The sequence below is a fragment of the Grus americana genome, chromosome 6 (assembly GCF_028858705.1).
Source record: "Grus americana isolate bGruAme1 chromosome 6, bGruAme1.mat, whole genome shotgun sequence".
Lineage (NCBI taxonomy): Eukaryota > Metazoa > Chordata > Aves > Gruiformes > Gruidae > Grus > Grus americana.
Window position 1 is genome coordinate 30,310,791 of NC_072857.1, and position 18,303 is coordinate 30,329,093.

Here is an 18,303-nt window from a genome sequence, read left to right on the forward strand (position 1 = left end):
TCTGGCCCATGACCAGCTTCCCCCTTCTGCTGCTTAGTTCAGCATTTGTCCACTCTTTCTCCTTGCCTATTTTTCATGTGCTTGCTTACAGGCAGATCTGCTTTCACTATTAGGAAAGAAAGATGCTCTCACTAGAGTTGCGTTTGCTTTGTGTCCATTTGTGCTGTAACAAAATTTTATCACATATTCTACTTTTTTTCCCTTTCCCTTTACTGTGTATAACTTCAATTTACAAATTGTGTCCGTGGCTACAAGCTTAAAGGATGCTAGAAACCCTGTTTTCCCACTAATGTGCATTTGATTTTGCTCGCCTGCAGCCCGAGGGACGAGGACCCCCGCACCGCCGGGACGGCCTTGCTCTGCTGATGAAGCCGCCGGAGAGGACGCGAACCCAGGTGGGAGAGAGAGGCCAGGACTCCCCGCCGCTGGGGGGGCCGCAGCGTCGGCCCGCCGCGCTCCCGCAGCCCCGGCGCGGGGGCGGAAGTGAGTGCCGGCTCCTCCCCGCGGCGCCCGGGAGATCGGCGGTGGTGGCGGGCGCGGCATGGCGGAGTGGCAGGCGGGCCCCCGCGGGGTGAGGGCTCGGCGGGGCCGGGGCGGGTGGGAAGCCATCGGCCCGCTGGAGGGAGCCGGGCGGGGAGCGGGCGACAGGGCGGCAAAGTGCCGGTGGCCGCGGTAGCGCCGGCCCCGCGGGGCTGCAGCTCGGGGCGCCCGGCCGTGAGCACCGGTGGTGGGAGCTTGGTCCGCCCTGAGCGCTGTTGCTGAAGAATTGTACTGGAGCTGTCAGTGGCAGGGATTGCTGCCGGGGAGATGGAGCTGAAGCACGACGCCGGAGTAGGGCGCTCTGGCAGCGTAGCTCTTACTTCCGCGCTCCACGGGGGAGGCGGCGGTGTCCGCCCTCCTGGTACCCGCGGGAGGTGGGATGTAGCTGGCTGCAGGGTCGCACGTTCCTTTGCTGGGGGTGCAAGCAAGTAGTTTATCATTGTTTTCATATTTCCATCTATATATGTATCTCAAAAAAACCCCACAAAACAACAAAACCCAAACCACCAAACGTGCAAATCTTTAAATCTGTAAAGACTGGTTAGGTGTTTTTAAACCTTCGAGTTTGTGCATAACCGTCCCTTTGATACCACCTCTGAAGTCTGGTGCTGGCAGCTTAGTTCACCGCACTTGGGGAGTAAGTACCTGGGCGTGCTGCTGTTTCACACAAGTCGTGCTTAGGGGTGAAGGCATTTTCTGCTCTGCATCCCTGAACGGACACTCAGGGGGTTGTGTAGTTCGTTATTTCTTTTCCCTTCGAGTGAGAATTCCCAGGTGTGCCCCACTGTCCTGTGGCCTGGCTCACGTGCACAAGCACAGATTTTTGCTTAGGCAGCAGCTACTTGTGGGAGTTTCTTGGCTTCAGGGGCACTATGGCTACTGTAGTACTCAGCAGCTCTCCTGTCAGTAATGAAATTTCCCTGGAAACCTGTGCCCAAACTCACCCTTTCTATAGAGCTTGGAGTGAATTCCTTCAGACTGACAAACTGGAAACTAACAGAATAAAGCTGGTATTTATATGGCAGAGTTGGGGACTTTCATACAGATGGGACAGATGGGATAGATGAGCATTTGCTACTGCCTGCTTGCATGTGGTTTCCTTTGTTGCAAGGAATAAATGATACAGAAATTAATTCACTTTTCAGTTGTTTCACAGAAGGTAACAAAATAGGTGCTACAGGATAGATGTACTGTGCAGGCAGTGAATGCTGAGTAAAAGTTGTGAGTTTTTTAGTTTTTAGGCTTTTTTTAGTTTTTTTTAAAACATCAACTATTCTAAACATTTAATAATTACTGCCACAAGAATGTAGGAAACAATAAAAGTAACAAGCTCTGACCCTTTTCAATTCTTTTTCTCCCTTATGGTGCACCTGTACGGTGTGACCAATCATGACCAGTTTGCAGGATGTGCTGTTCTCTACCTATATAAACAGCTCTTGCTGTCAATCTTCAACATGGCCAAAATCCAAGGAGAGATTTGAGGCCTAATCCTGCGAAAATCCTTCCTTGCACGAGGTGTCTCATTTGTTTTGGGTAAACGAACCTAAGTAAAACTTGCTCACTGGAACTTGTACCAGCATATGGAGTTAAGGGTTTTTCCAGTATAAGTAATGGTTGCTGCCATGGAACATACTGCTGTTGTTTTAAATGGGAGTAGTACTGGGCCCTAACCCACGGGCAGGAAGGTTCACGTCCAGCTAATCCTGGCTGCTAGAAGCTTATTTTTAGTTCAGAATTAGCTGAGGTTCAGCGTGAGGGAGTATAGACCAGTTCACAATGCCTCTTTCAGGGAACAGCTTCAAATGATATGGGAAAGAAACAAGTGGTAAGTTTGTGGATCCTTGACTCTTCCCAGGCTTACAGCCTTTTTTATTTCTGCTATCAGCTGAATTTTTGGAGCATGGGCAATACTTAGTCATGTATACTCTTTGCATATAATTGTGTAATACAAAACCTGAAAGTAAACTGCCTTCCTTTTTCTAGAACACGCAAGAGCTCTGTTTCAGATTGTTAACAGGAGATACTTATTTTCAGATTTTTTAGTTGTGTTTGACCTGCTGGTAAATATTTTCAAAATTATATGAAAATTAGTGTTTTATCATATTTAAAAGTCTTTTTCATAAATAAGCTTATTTCCTTTTATTGCTTTTACTGTTGTTCTGAATTTACAACTTGATTAATAGAAAATACTCAGCTCACGCTGTATACTGTGCAAGTATATTGAATGTATAAAGTATTGCAGTATTTTGATATTTAAATAGAATGAATGATAAGCTTTCCAATGAAAGCAGTACCTTATAGGAAAAGTGAAAATAATTATTCAAGTAAAGTTGAAATGCAAACTGTGCCTTGCATACAGCTGTTAGGTACCCTAATGTAATGCTCATCAGAACTCTGGTAAAAGCAGCTTATTCCCGCATCTTTTACATATTATGTATTATTTTTATGTAATATCTCTATCAGGAGTCTCTAGCTATTTAAGAGGCATATGTAGCAAAACATAGTGTGTTCTGACCATATCAGGAAATAACTGTTTTATGAGAGGTGGTTTCACACTGGCAGAAGTTGACTTTTGTCTCTCTTGTATTTCAGTGCCCGCCTCGTGCCCTCCCTCCAGTGCCAAGGTAAAATCAGCTCATTCTGTGGAATCAATCATGGTTCTGTACTGCAGTGTTTTTAAAAGTAATGAAATTAAGAGAAATAAGTTTAATAAACATGTGTGTAGTCATAATGACTTTAAAAATAATTGCTTTTCTTGCTAATTTGTTGTCCCAGAACCCCTTACAAGGAATACAAAGCATTTTAAAGTTTTATAGAGACCAGTACATTTTACTATATTATCTCAGTTTTAATACCCTGAGAGATTAACCCTTTAAAAAATTTCAGACAAATAGCTACTTTAGTTTTATTAATGTCTACTTTAGTTTTACTGATGTGCTTCTTTTCAATCTCTTCTTTCTTCCTTCTTTGTTTTATTTCATGATCTTTGGTTTATTTGAATCACAAATCCTTCAGAACAGGAATTTCTGAAAGTAGACTAGATATTCTTGAATAGGGGTATAGGTGTCTACTAGTTCAACGTAGTAGAGGGGAAAAATTTGGCCTTTTTTTTCAGTGTGGAAGGAAAGGCAGTTACAATTTTTATGATATGATACTTCAGAATTCCTTCACAGTACCTAAAAGCAAATGTGATGTTCATGATTGATGACATATAAAGATAGTGTCTTTTTAGACACTCAAATGTTTCATAATTTTTGTTGGTTTGTTACATATCTGGGAGTAAGACAAGTTTTAATTAGCCAGGTGATTAAAGCTTTTAATCTGATCCACAGCTAGTCAATCAAGAAACTGTGCAGAGTCATGAACAAAGCGTTGAGTCTTGATGATTGCTTTGTACCCTTAACCCTGCTGTATACAACTGCTCATAAAGAGAACTAAGAGTGGGAATAAGGAAATGAATCACAAAAGCAGCAGTGTGAATTTCATTGTCGTGAATTGTAATTGATTCAAAATTAACTTTCTTCTCATCTTTGTTCCTTTTACACTGCTCTTCAACACCTTTTCTCCTTAAATGTGAAGTGGAAACCAAGGTGAGTTATTCTGGCATTAAAGAGAATTATAAACATTGGTAGTTCCTTTTGGCATCACTTCATCCTCTCTCTTCAAAGACAGAGCCTTACACTTTTCCTAAATGCAGGCTGATTATTTAAACTGCATGGATACCTGAGCTGCCATTGCTAGAACTGTCTGTTGTTTTGCTTTGCTCTGTTTACTGTTTGCTATTTCCACACTGAAACAAGGTAAATTAAGTGTTGTCACTGTGCTCTAAACAAGACGTTTATTCTTCACAGTATTACAGTTTTTCACTTAACACACATGCATGTGCATATTTAGCCTCTGTTGCACTTAAGACAGATTTCTTATCCTGTTTTCCTGCCATCTTCTGTGTTCCTCCTGCTCCTGGTGAATTGTCGTCTTACCTGAAAAAGGTGAAGGATGTCTTCACTTGTAAAAAGGAATCCCTTTCTTAACTAGCAATAGAATGGCTGTTATAATAAAAGGAAATGGAGGTTTCTCCATGCTGTGCACCTAAATTTCTGGTTTATGTCCTGCAGATGAAATTCCACTCAGTCGTCCCAAAAAAAGGAAACCCAAAGGAAAGACTCCATTAGGTAAGGTCCTGCCGAGACTGAAAACTGTGTTTGTAATCCTGGGTGAGACCTGTACTGTAGCCAAGCTCCTGACAGATACATGGTTTTCAGTCTTGTACTCTATTTTTGAGTAGTGTTCTCAGCTAATTTATTGCAATTTATTTTATATTGAACAACTGCAATCTTTTTCCCCAAAGTGGTGTCATTTTAGAACAAATCTGTAATGCTAACTGAAGTAACGTGTTCTATCCTCCGCTCTTTCTCCCTAGATGATTCCTGGTACTGCTAATACAGCATGTCTTGATACTGAACTGAAAAAGTTCCTTTATTCCTACTATTGTTTCCATTCTGAAATTTTTGGGTACTTCATTAAATAGTTATTTCCAGTTGTAAGCTGCTCGTTATGTTGAATGTGTTAAGAACTTGAATCTTTGAATGAACTAAGATAAAACTCATTTAACAAAATGGCTCAATTTCAGTGCTTGGTCAAATAAAGCCACGAGTTAATCATTCCATTATCACTGAAGAAGAGCCTAAAAGATGACTAGGACCGGGGCTTTGTATTTTTACAAGAAGTGGATCTGCAGAACAAACATATCGTTTTAAGCAAGATTACAAGTCTGATCTATTTTGATAAAGCAGAATGTGGTGGTAGAATCTAATGGACTTCTGTAAACCAGTTGACTTGGGTCCATATGATGGTTTGATGAATAAACCTCCTTTATTTGCTTAAAAGAGTGTACAGTTGAGGCCTACTGAAAGACCTTTAAATGCAACAAGTAGAGCTGTTGCTAGCAGGGTTTCCCAAGGATCAAGTTTTGTTTACTGTTGTTTTTAGTGAGCTGAATGATAGTGTAAAGTACGCCTTGGCTTTGGCCATTACTTTGCTGGTTAATTTTGCATTTTAGCACAGCAAAGCTTTATAAAAGGTGGGAAAACCTGTGCTTGAAGTGAAAACAAAGATAGATTCAGTTGTTATCATAAAAACTGCAGTACTTGAAAGAGCTACAAAAAGGCAGATGTGATGTAAAATGGAGAAGTAACTTTGTCTTTCTACTTCTGATCGTGCAAATTGATGCTACTGCTGCTAGAATATTTGATGAATTCCTGTTAACCTCCCATGGAAATGTAATTCCTCCAAAGCATAGTAATTCATCTCTCAGACTGGAATAAACATACTTCAGTGTTAGATTTTTCTACTCCTTCTGTATTCTTATGATGATTGCTTAGTATTTAATTTTCCCTTTGATATGACACTATTTTGCCTTAACATATATCTGTGTGAATCAGCTTGTAACAAACTGTTTCTTGTCCCTCACATTATAATCTTTGCATGTAAAAAGGAAAAATAGAGAGGTATACTTCTGTCCTGTGGTAGATTTCTTTCAATCAGTGCTCTGCTGTATGCCCAAATGGGAACTGTGCTATTTCTTGGATACTTAAATTTCGTCCTGGGCATGAAACTGTCAGGGTGAAAGGAGGGTTGTCACCTATCACCTTTGTATATTCTTACTTACCACATTTGTTTCCTAACTCTCATACTTCCTAGCCAATACATTTTCATCTCAGCTGCAAGCTGGGCAAATACAGACATTTTGCATGATGTCGCAAAAGGCAGCTTTTTCTTGCCTGTTTCTCAGCAGCTCTGAATTAAGGTTGCTGGATCTTTTCATCTGGTTTTCAGATGGTATTGTGCAAGCAGCAGTTCGTCGGCAGTCTGAAAGCAGTGAGCCCCTAACTCCTGAACCTCATGATGTCCCTCCTCAAAGGAAACGCAAGAAGAAGAAAGTACCTACTGGTATGTGAAATAATTGTAAATTGGAAAGAGTGCTGAATAAAACTTGGTAATTCAGAGAGATGATTGGCCAACTTGTATTTTGGCTTAAAACATTTCATGTGCTTTTGTACTTACAACAGCTGAAAATAATCTCTGAGTGAATGGTAGCTTAGAGTTGCAGTTTCTGACTTTAGATTCCATAGGGTACAAACACTCATGCAAATAGTGACAATACAGTTTTGGAAGTAATAAAATAGATCCTTTATATCATTCAAAGCTCAGAAGATCATCACTTTTTTGCTGCTGTGTTTACATAATAACTATGTATTTCAGTGAATGTATTTCAATTTTTATGAAAGCTGTGAAACTTTCATGTGGTTTATTTTAAATCTTCAGATTCTGAGACCTCTTTTACCCAGCAAAATGTTGCATCCCTATTTCAGAATGGAAATGGCATGGATGTCCCTGAAGCTGAAGAAACAGTGATCCGCAAACAGAGAAAAAGAACAAAGTGAGATGAAACTACTATAGCTCATAATTTGGAATAACTGTGATAATGAATGTGGCTGAGTAGCATTTTGTATTGTCACATTACAAAAATGTAATGTCTTGAAGCCCAGGACACTGTTCAGTCTGTGCAATAAATAGTATGCATGCAGTTCTTTCCAGGGTTAAGATCTAACTTTCTTCACTTGTTTATTTTATGCATACCTGGATGCATTACAGTTCTGAATACATTTATATAAGCTTAATATTTCGATCACATACATGAAAAAACTAGAATGTGTAACTGCTTGCTTTCATTTTTACTATCTTTTTCTTAATTTTATGAGAAACTTAACTGCTTTCTCATCCTTTTTATGTGCCTTTTCTCTAAGAACTATGCTTTAAATCATTTTAGTTGCCTTTCTACCAAAAGCATCCACTTTCTTGGCCTTGTATTTAGTTTGTATATTTTTTTTCTAATTGTTAAATCTCTTGATATCTATTTCTTCCCACCTTACTGTTTTGACACAGGAAGGAATTTAAATAGAGAGAAAACCCCCAAAATCAAGGATTAGCTTATGGATTTAGTTAACCAACTCCATGAGAATTTTAGTCCTTAAAATTATAAACGGGGGTAATATTATACAGGTCAGCGGCCTGATCGGTTCTTATTAGTCAAGTTAGACATGTTAAATGTTCACAGGAGCCTTCAGTTTTTACATTTTATTTCCTGTTCTTTCTCTGCCTCATTGTATGTTCTATGCTGACAGGAAACCTCGGCCAGCCGAAATGCACTGTTCCAATGAGCTGGAAGTGGAGGAGGAAGACATCATTGAAGATGAGCACAGAAAGAGCCCAGATCAGCAGCCTGTGTTTGCTGCTCCCACTGGAATTAGCCAACCTGTTAGCAAAGTGTTTGTTGAAAAAAATCGTAAGTAGATCTCATGATTTAAGTAATTTAAGGACATTGTTGCAATTAAAGGAAGCATTATTGTATTTAAAATCCAAATATTGCAGTATTGGGAAAAATTTAAAAAAAAAAAAAGAAGAAAAAAGTTTTCCAGAACAAAAATTATTTGGAAATAAATATACATGATAATTTTTCAACAGTGAATGTTAGTGTTGCTGTGCTGGCATGTTTGGTTGAATTTTTTAATTCCATGGTGTGGGTGAAAAAGGCTGTTTGATACTATCCAGCTGAGCTTATTTGACCTAATACTGTCACAGTACCTTTAGAAGAAAGTATCATTTACTATATTGCAAAAAGTCTTCCAAGTGGAAGTTTGGTGGATTTGTTGTTGTTGTTGTTTTGGGGGTTTTTGTTCAGGGTTTTTTTGGTACTAGGGAACACTGAGTAATTACCCAAAGTGCTTTGCACATTCTTAAATCCATAGCCTGACCCACCAGGATGCATCACACTGACAGAGGCATCCTGGTATGAATGTAAGTTGACAAAGGGCAGGAAGTGGGGAGAAGACATTTTCTGATGGAACTTCTGATGCTTACAGCTTTTTAACACTACTAAGTATTAATGTAGAAATGACAGTGGAAGGTAACAGTACTCTCTAAAACTAATTTCCTCATCCTTTTAGGGCGTTTTCAGGCAGCTGACCGTGCAGAATTGATTAAAACCACTGAAAATATCAATGTACTTATGGATGTGAAGGCCTCCTGGACTACCAGAGATGTTGCTCTCTCTGTGCACCGAAGTTTTAGGTGAAAGATAAATATTTTGATGTAAATAAGCAGAAATCAGGGTTATGGGTTGCTGTTGTGTTGTTTTGTTTTTTTTTTCTCCCTGAAGGTTAGCACATTTTCTTTATCATTATGATATATCTTTATTTCTTTTGGATATTCTAATAAATGGTGGTTGGGGATGCAACAGGTATAAAGTTTCTCAGTCTTCTAGCTTTTGTTATTTGTTGTCAAGAATATCTATTTCTAGTCTAGACATCACATATGAAATGCAACTTATAAAAAGAATAACTAAGAAAGTCATATTGCAAAGATTCAGACAAAATCTGAATAGGAAGAGATTGATCTGATAACAAAAATATTAGAGACCTACAGAAAAAAATGTTACAAAATTAAATTTATCCATTAGCTATATGACCAGAATAAAAATACCTGAATTCAGATAGTTCTCAAAGAAAAATCCTGGTTGGTGAAAAAGAGGGAGGAGTAAAATTGGACTGGGGCATAAGCTTGCACACAATAGCAAAAAATGATTATTTTTTTAATATGTAGCCATGTTGTGATACAGAATGGGAAGATGACAGCCATTTTCTTCTCTGGTGTATTTCATCTGGAAGCCTGTATTTCCTTTACAGCTTTTTCTTAGCAAGGAAGATAATAAAAAGACTGACTCGTGAACAGGTTTAAGAGCATTGTGTAAGTGTAAGGGGCAGTGGTCTTGGGAAGCTACAGGCAGCAAATGAAAGTATTTCATTACTGTAGCAGTAATGAAGTGAAGTAGTGGTACGATCAGGCAAAACATCTTGGTTTTCTTTGTTAAGTGCTCAGGTTCTGGTGCAGTCTGTCAAGGGAGGAAGCAGAAGTCCCGTTGCTTAGAATTTTTAAAACTAGATCAAAAAAAGCACTCAGAAACAATCTGTGAAATTGTCTGGGATCCTGTCATGGCAGCAGGGTTGAACAGATGGATTCATAGGCATTTTCTATTTGTAGTTCTTCACTAATTCAAGATGTTAAATTTGTCTAATGTTCTTTTCTCCATTCAGGGTGATCGGACTCTTCACCCATGGCTTCCTTGCTGGGTATGCTGTATGGAACATCATTGTTATCTACATTTTGGCAGGAAATCAGTTTTCCACAGTTTCTAAACTGCTCGAGCAGTATAAGACACTAGCATACCCAGCTCAAAGTTTGTTCTATTTGTTGCTGTCTATCAGTACAGTTTCAGCCTTTGACAGGTAAAATATGTTTGCATTTGAAAGGTGTATGTAATTTGTGTACAATATGTTCCTTTCACCTTGCTATGGCACATTTTGATCTGCTATTGATGATTTAATGTGATATACTTAAAAGAATGATTTTACACATGGCTGGCTATACAGATAAAGGGTGTGCATTCAGACCTTTGTTACTCATTTCTGTCTGTTGCCTCAGCCTTGCTTCAATGTGCTGGTGGTGGTTGTATGATCATGAGGTGAACCAGATGGAAGAGCTGGCCTGGTTTTTTTTTTGGGTGGAGGAGAGGGTTGGACAACAACTAACGTTTCTGTTAAGTTACTTCTCATGTGAATCCACTCCCCAGTCAGGTTTGCAACATAGCTGTGTAAATAGTTTTCCTGGCTTACCTGGAAACCCGTCCTGCAGATGGGTTTCTGCATTACAGCTTAAGAGTAGGAATGAACAGAAAGAGGAGCAAGAAAGACCATAAACAGTGTAGATTCATAGATGTTACACATGTTTCTTTTAGTTACAGACAGTTTTCATGGCAGCATGATAACCCAGGGGAGGAGTTAGCGCTATGAAGAAATTGTGACTTTTCACAGAGTGGTGGCAGGGAGGAGGCCTGAGTTCTTCTTAATTGCTCCTGTAAGCTATGTGAGCAGTTATATTAGCATAACTTGGTTGGTGGTGTGGACACTGAAGTGAATGGTAAGGATTAGAGAGGGGACAGATCTCTCCACATTCTCCCTGCTCTAGAAAGGACTGCCATTGTGAAAGCTACAAACTTCATGGAACATACTCCTTAGTTTCAGTCTTTCTTGGATTTGGCATGAGGACCATTGCCATGTGTGCGGGATATAGTTATGAATTAAGGCACTGTAACAGAGGCAGAAAAAGATATCTTGCAAAAAGTAAAAAAACAATAGAGTACTGTTGGAGGAACAGTATTATTATCTTACTGGGCTGTGTTAATGACTCTTGTTTTTGTTATCAGGATTGATTTGGCAAAAGCATCAGTTGCAGTGAGGGGTTTTCTTACCCTAGACCCAGCAGCAGTAGCCTCTTTCCGTAAGTAATTTGAAGCGGACAGGAAGTTGTCTGGAAGAGATGGCAAATGGAAAAATCCTACATACTGTTTTCAGTGAAACCTTCCTCCCTGGTTATTTTCTGCTTTAGAATAAGTGACTTGATTAGTAGTTGAAAGTAGCAACTAAAATTGCTACGTATTTTTTTAAAGCATTTGCAATAGTAGCATTAGTGGGGCTGTTAGTGAGATAGTTTTTTTTCCCACTTCTGAATACAGAACACAGATCTAGAAAAACCTAGAATCACAAGATGCCACCTTTGATGTAGCTGATGAATTGCAAAAGTGAAGAAACCAGAGTCAGGGGAATGTTGAAGAAGAGAGAATGAATTAAAGGAGTCTATTGTTGGAGGCAGTGGAGTGAAAGGAGAGAAAATGTAGTGATAATTATCATGTCATGATGAGACAGCATTTTGGGGATTAATATCTGACACTGCTAATTCCATTTCTTCCAGTGTACTTTGCTGCTCTTATTTTATCCTTAAGCCAGCAGATGACATGTGACAGAATTAACCTCTACACACCACCTTCGGAAAATGGCAGCATCTGGTAGGAAATTTAAGAAATCACTTCTGTAAATTATAACAGCTCACTTAGGAACCTTTGTCGAACTGGTGGATTGAAAAGGTTATACGACATACATAAGAAAATACTAATGAAGGATTTCATTACTAAACTGCCTTTGTCTGAGCTTGTCCTGAATCTCTGATAATGTCACTGAAAAATGAGAACTCAAGGATGGGTTCAGTCATGTTGGTTTCAAATCCATTACAGCTCAAACAAAAGTCTGTTGGAATGATGCTGAAAATGTCATCTGGCAGAAACCTTAAGAATCTCTTTTGTTGGAGAAATGGGACCCTACTGAGGTAACCCTTTTGTGTTCAAGGGACACAGGACATTCTGTAGAGAATCACCACTGGTTTTGAAGGAGATAGTATAATCTGTCCAAGAAATGGATGTCATGGTATTACAAAAAAGTGGTATGTCTGCCACAGGATGCAAGGGCTTAGCAGACACAGCTGGCATTAAATATGAAGCATTGTTTCATGCTAGGAGATCCCATCCAAAACTGTTACTTTCTGAAGTAGATATTTAATGCATTTAAACTCTAGTAGCACGGGTTTTTAAAATAGACAAGGAGCACCAGAACAAAAGCATTTACATGAAAATTTGCTGGTTTGGGCAGTTAAGATATTTTTTCTCTTGTTTTAGAGCTTCTAAAATGTTGGTTGAGTTGATTATTAAAAAGCCTAGATTCTAGCAACCATACTGCAACCTGCTGCAGTTATAACAGTAAGAAAAGTGTCTGCTAACTTAAATCATAACTTTTTAAAGCCCTATCTCATCCACCCCACAGCATGTGTACACAAGTCCTTGCATTGGCTTCCAGACAGACTTTACTGACTTCTGTTCACTTCCCTTGCTGCCTCATGAGGAAGTGCTTAAAAATAAGATCGACTGATGACATTGTGCAGTGTCTTTCACCACAGTAAAATTCGACTGTACATTTTGATTTTTATTTTCTGTCTCTTGGCCAAGAAAAGAAACTTGCCATTGAAATCTACAAGTGGACATTCTCTATGAGATAATGGAGTTTCTCAGCTGAGTTGCTGTCTTCGGTAGTCTCTCTCTTTACTAGGCCTTTATAATGCAAGACCATCAGAATGGTACAAGTAGTTCTGTTTTCACATCTGGCTTAGCAAGCTTGTTTTTATGATACTCTGTTGAAATTATTACTGTAACCTGTATGTACCAGCGAATCCCTGACTGATGGGATGATGTGTTTTTCCCAGGATGGCAGGTACAGAGGAAGAAATTGTTCAGCCGTGGGTTGTGGTGAATCTGGTAGTGTCTATTCTAGTTGGGACAAGTTGGATCTTCTTGTCTTACCGACCAGAGTTAGACCACAGTGAAGGTAGGAAACATTAATAGGCAAAATGTTGTTTGTTCAGGCTTTTATCTGCTGTGCTTTGCATTTGGTGTTCAAGACTAGGCCTGAGAAATTTTGTGGTTGAGGAAAAACAATAATAATCTCCTAGCAACTTTCCAAAGCAAGTACTTCTTAGGATGGTGGTGTCTGTGTTTGGTTTTATAAAGAAAAAACAGTAATTTAAAAAGGAAAGAAAAGCCTTGTTTGACCTGGCTGAAGCAACATGAATTTTGAAACATGAGAGTGTGTGTGTCTCCTCTTCATTGAAGGGAAAAATAATTTTTACTTTAACAGTATTTTGAATATTTGAAATGGATTTATTCTGCTTGTGTTTTAGAAAATTCCCTAATGTTATTAATGTTCCTTTTGCAAATGCTGAATGCATTTTGAGTTCAGTATTATTTTCAATAGAACATTGCAGTAGTTTTGGGAACTCCTGAGCTTTGGAAAGTCAGATTTGTGCTTGTACAACAGGACTTCAAATGAGGACTGCTTGTCCTCAGGCTGGAGAAGGGGGCAAGCAAGTCATCCCCTTTTCTTAGAAGAAGCTTTGTTAGAAACTAGGCAGCCTTCCTTTTGTTATTCCAACTGGGATCCAAAAAGTGTATCATAATTCGGCTTTCCTATCAAGTGCATGCAGCATGTGACTTGAAGCTATGATGTACATAAAAAAGTTTCAACTTACAAGTCAACAGGTATCCAAAGAGTGTTGTGAATTGAAGCACCGATTTGTGTTTGGGAGGCTGATAATTCAACATGCTTCTTCAGATTACTTTAGAATTTTAATGTACAGATTTCTGTATTTCATCTGGCCCCAGTTACTCTGCCTATATATAATAATGAGATTAAAAAAAACCTAGGTGGCAGCCTTTACAATCTTTGACAGTAAAATTCAGAATAGATGTTTAATTGTATGTAAAACCCATTTTTTAAATAATAAAGACTTATGCAACAAAGCCAGTGGCAGGATTTAACTCAGGTTTTGATGAGCTTTTTTTCATATTTACATGTGCCTACTAAGATTAGAAAACCTGCTTCAGAAATTTCAAGAGAGAAATTCTGTTAGGAGTTATCTCAAATAGTAGGGAAAGTTTAGTCTACTAAGGATGAGGCAGCAAAAATGTGAATCTCAAACTTGAGCAGATAAACCACATTGTTGCATGCAAAGATCGTCTAACTTTACCATGTTGACAAGCTGTTGGCAAACACAGCCTGGTCTATATGCTGAATGTGCTGTTAGCTGAATGCAGGATGATACTGCATGTGATCAGCTGCTAACATCATTGCTAATTCTGTTAATTTTGGGGGGCAACAATAGTTTTCTAAAGACAGTGTAGGCCCTTGCTGAGTTCTTGATACTACGATTGGGAAGAAAAGCAGGAGGCTTGGGGGAATGCCAGAACACTTTTTAGGAATAATGAAATCGTATTCAGGTGAAACTTTAAAAAAAAAACAAACAAAACAACAGAATTCTTTTCTTTCTTTTTTAGAACTGATGTTTCATACTGAAATCGAGGAATTTCCCCAGGGAAATATCATACCCAGAGTCCAGCCATAGTGTGGAACAAGCATCTGCAAATACTGTAGCTCTGACTGTTGGCTCAACATGACGTGTATTATAGTCATGTATTATAACTTTCATAAAGAAAAAAATGTATTTTTATATTGTATATATATTATTTTGATCTTTTTATCTATGCTACAATTTCCAAATGTGATTGAAAAGTTTTATGCTTTTGCTTTTTATTTTACAAAGTAGGTTATCTCTACTGCATAAAGTCAAAGTGATTTTGTAAATATTGCTACCTATATAGCCAAAGAAACTAGATGGATGCAGCAGATCAGGTATTCAGTGCTTTTTTGACTGCTGTACAGTCTTCAACAACGTGTTTTTACTACTAATGCTGATAGCAGTTGGCTTACCTGATTTGGCTAGTCTCTAGAGATTAAAACAAATCTTATGAAGAAAGTAGTCTAAGGAAGATTATAATAAAAAAGAGTTCGAGAATATAAAACCCACAAAGTTAGTAAGCATAAAATAATCTGGGTTTAGTTGTCATAAAAAGTATTTGCTAGAAGAAGGGACTGGATTGTTAGGGATTTTGTTTAATAATTCCTTAAAAGAGGACACTTTATTTTTCTCATGTTCATTTAGTTCTCTTGACAAAGATCTTGATGATAACACCTTCTTTCAAGCTCAGGTGGATGCAAGAAACAGAAGTTTTCATGTTGCAATAGTTTAGTCAGCTAATGAATACCTAAATACATCTTTTAATCAAGCAGGGCGGTTTTGGGTTGCCAACAGGGATATATATGTATGTCCTGTAATTTCTCAACAGTTCTCCTTATCTTGTATGGCAAGAGCAATAGTGTCATTCACTGCTCTTTCTAAAGAAACTTGGATTTCATAGATGTTAAAAACATTCCTACTTCTAGCTATTTTAATTTCGCCCAAAAGGATTTTTGTTGTTTTGTGTTAGGATGGAATGAGAAACTTCTTCCTAAAATTACAAGAAAATGCTTACTAAGGCAAAACAAGAACTCTGTGGCAAACCACTTTCTATGTAGTGATATAGTAGTAATAGTGGCACTTGGTGGGTTTTGATGATGATAGCCAACATTCTTTTTCTTTTATATTAAAGTGGCAAAATGAAAGCATTGCAGATGTGAATAAGTACAGGTGTATTGCAGGATGAAACAATGTCCTTAGTAGATATAAACAAGAGCTAGTATGAAATGCGTTTCTTAGGAAAGTATCACCTAAAGCCCCAAACCTATTTGTATATGTTATTTAATATGTATTGATTTTGCATTGTTTCATTTAATGTGTGTGTCTAAGTGTGGTTGTAAAGGGTGTGCAGTTGTCAAAGTTCCCTGGAGAATTACTGTACTTTCTGGTAGTGACGTTAAGAATAGCCAGGTAAAAGACACGAAGGGGGATGTTAAAGAGCCAGTAACTTTCTAAGCTGCTACCTGAGTTGCTTTAAAACAAGGATGGGAACATAAATAACTAGGGCTGCTGCCCTGTGGAGGACTTGAGTTCTGTTATGGTCATCCAGCAAATTTAATTAATTAGAAAATTTAGTGTTTATTACATTTTTAAATGCTGTGGTAATCTTGGGGGGGGGGGGTGTGAGGGGAAGAGTTCTACCAGAATTTTAATTTAATTTAACATTCCACAGCTGTTGGTTGCATTCTGGGGCATTCACTTCATTGTGGGAAGGAGCTGTTAACCTTTTTTGTAAATTGTTAGGGCTCTTGTGTATGTATTTTTGCAAAACTGTAGAGCTAAATTATGGCTGGCACTGCATTGTACATTAAAATGGAGAGATTCAGGGTGCTGCACCGCTGCAGCGTTGCACTGGAGGTTCTTGTCATGATTTGGCCATAGGAGATGAGGCACTACTTAAGTGTTCCTATGTAGGTTGCCACCACAGTTTCTCTAGATGTGGTGTGTTTAATTTACAGAATTGTTGAGCTCCTGAAGATGAGATTAATAATGGCTTCTCTTTGCTGCTTGACGTTTCTGTCATCTTGGCATGGTAAGAAGTGTAATTTTGCCTATAAAGTATGGAGGTCAGGTAAAACTGTGCTAAGGCATCAAATGGGTACAGGAAAAAACTTGAATTAACATCATTGCTTGTTCTCTGACATTATTACTAGGAATTGGCCTTCCAAGTATCCCTTGGACAAAGCAATGCTAGCCAAGAGCCAGATTCATTCTTACTGTGAAATACAGTAGTTTGTTTAGATGATTGAGCAGGGATTAAGTTAATGAACTTAATGGGATCAAGTATTTCAAACCAGGCTTGCCTTTCCAGTGTATCTTTTTGTGAGGGTCCAAGTATATGCATACTTAAATTAATGAGGTTTGAGGTTGCCATTTAAAAATCACACTTAATAAAACAATTTGATGGCTAATTATCTATTTTACAAAGTATTTTTCATCCTATTAAGAGTCACAATGGAATATGAGTTTAACTGAGCTTTTTTGTTTAGTTACTTGGAAAGTTTTAGAATGAGTTTACAAAATAGATGTTTAATTACTGAACATGCAGTATCTGTAGAAGCCTTAACTGAAATGCCTTTGTGCGTTTCCATACCATTGCTTTTAATGCGGTATTTTTGTGTTAATGAAAAAAATTACAAAGATGTTAGTGCCAATTTCTTGGTTTTACATATATAAAAATTAAACAACTGCTCTGGTTAGAAATGATTGTACTACTTTGTCCTGTTTCCAAATGATTAGTCTGTTTAAAATAAATCAGTTTGTCTAATTTTTTCTCCAGTGCTAATATTACGTATAATATACAACCTCTGAACAGGTGATTATGGGAGAACACTTTTTCTTTTTGTGGCAGTGTTGTAAATAATGGCTTTGCTTTCTGTCCATCATATTCCTGCTGCTGTACTAGTCTTTTGCACAATCAGAAATGGTATTGTAAACTCCTGAAAACTAGGAAGTAAAGTGTATTTCATCAGTTAATGGGGTTTGTTTAGCCTAAAAAGAATAATTATTGAGGGGAATCTGACTGCTGTATTTAACCACCTAATGGGTGATAACAAAGGCAAGAGTTAGACTCTTCTCAAGCTGCACAGTGAAAGGATGAGTGGAAACGGTTGCAGGCAACATCAGGAAAATTACCATTGGCTGCCACAGGAGGTTTGACAGGATTTGGGACGAGTGGGGCGGGAAGGGGGCTGGCGGGGGGGTGGCACAGGGGCTGTCTGTGGGAGCTCCAGCCCTGGAGCTGCTCCAGACTTGGATGCAGAGAGCTCTGTGCAGCCTGAGCAGGGGTTGGACCCAACGGGCCTCCAGAGTCCCTTTAAAGCTAAATTGTTCTTATGTTGCTTTTTAAAAGGTAGTAATTTAAAATTTGGTTAAATTTCGGTTTTTTCTTTTAAATGTTACTCTCCCAACTCAGCTTTCTCAACGTGAAGCCAGGTGGTCTTTTGAAGTTTTTCTGGTATTGCTGAGGTAAACTTAAGGAGAATTATGGTTACATCAGAATTATTCACTTGAATATTTGCAGCAGAATTAATTTAAATGACTGAAGGTGTTGGGAGAGTACAGTAAATCATCAGGTACCTATTTATTGCTAAGCCTTACCTTTCTCTTCCTTTTTCCTCCTAGTGGTGTGGAAAGTACTGTTGTATTCTTCAGTGCAGCTGTGCTTGAAGTTGGTAAGTCCACAGACACTTAGAGAAAGTCTCTTTTTTGTGCTGGGTGTTACTAAAGTTCTGTGCCCTCCGGTGGTGCTTGCTCTCTTCAGGGAGGAGCACTCCCACCTGGGCGAGGCCCGTTGCCCTGTCGCGTGAAAGCCGCCGGCAGCTGCTTCTCGGACAGGTGCTTTTGGGGATGTTTTTTTCCTGATCGCCCTTGTCGGGGACAAGCTGTGTGTCGTCCCTTTCCCGGTGCATT

At 38.7% G+C, this 18,303-nt stretch overlaps 1 protein-coding gene across 1 annotated transcript; it reads left to right on the top strand.

Annotated features, from left to right (window-relative positions):
- The first annotated feature begins 137 nt into the window (after window positions 1-137).
- On the top strand, window positions 138-17,283 carry TMEM237 (transmembrane protein 237). The gene is made up of 14 exons (XM_054830645.1): window positions 138-160; window positions 318-395; window positions 3,133-3,164; window positions 4,120-4,130; window positions 4,656-4,712; window positions 6,376-6,489; window positions 6,865-6,979; window positions 7,725-7,885; window positions 8,547-8,670; window positions 9,693-9,884; window positions 10,862-10,935; window positions 11,407-11,500; window positions 12,745-12,866; window positions 14,372-17,283. The coding sequence occupies exons 2-14, from the start codon at window positions 366-368 to the stop codon at window positions 14,437-14,439; spliced, it is 1,194 nt and encodes a 397-aa protein (XP_054686620.1). The 5' UTR covers window positions 138-160; window positions 318-365; the 3' UTR covers window positions 14,440-17,283.
- The last annotated feature ends 1,020 nt before the right edge of the window (window positions 17,284-18,303 follow it).

Bases quoted from the DNA above. Each gene is read 5' to 3' on its own strand.
- TMEM237 (XM_054830645.1), top strand. From the start codon at position 366: ATGAAGCCGCCGGAGAGGACGCGAACCCAG. The intron at 4,713-6,375 runs GTAAGGTCCTGC...TCTGGTTTTCAG, and splicing joins CAAAGGAAAGACTCCATTAG to ATGGTATTGTGCAAGCAGCA. The intron at 9,885-10,861 runs GTAAAATATGTT...TTTTGTTATCAG, and splicing joins ACAGTTTCAGCCTTTGACAG to GATTGATTTGGCAAAAGCAT.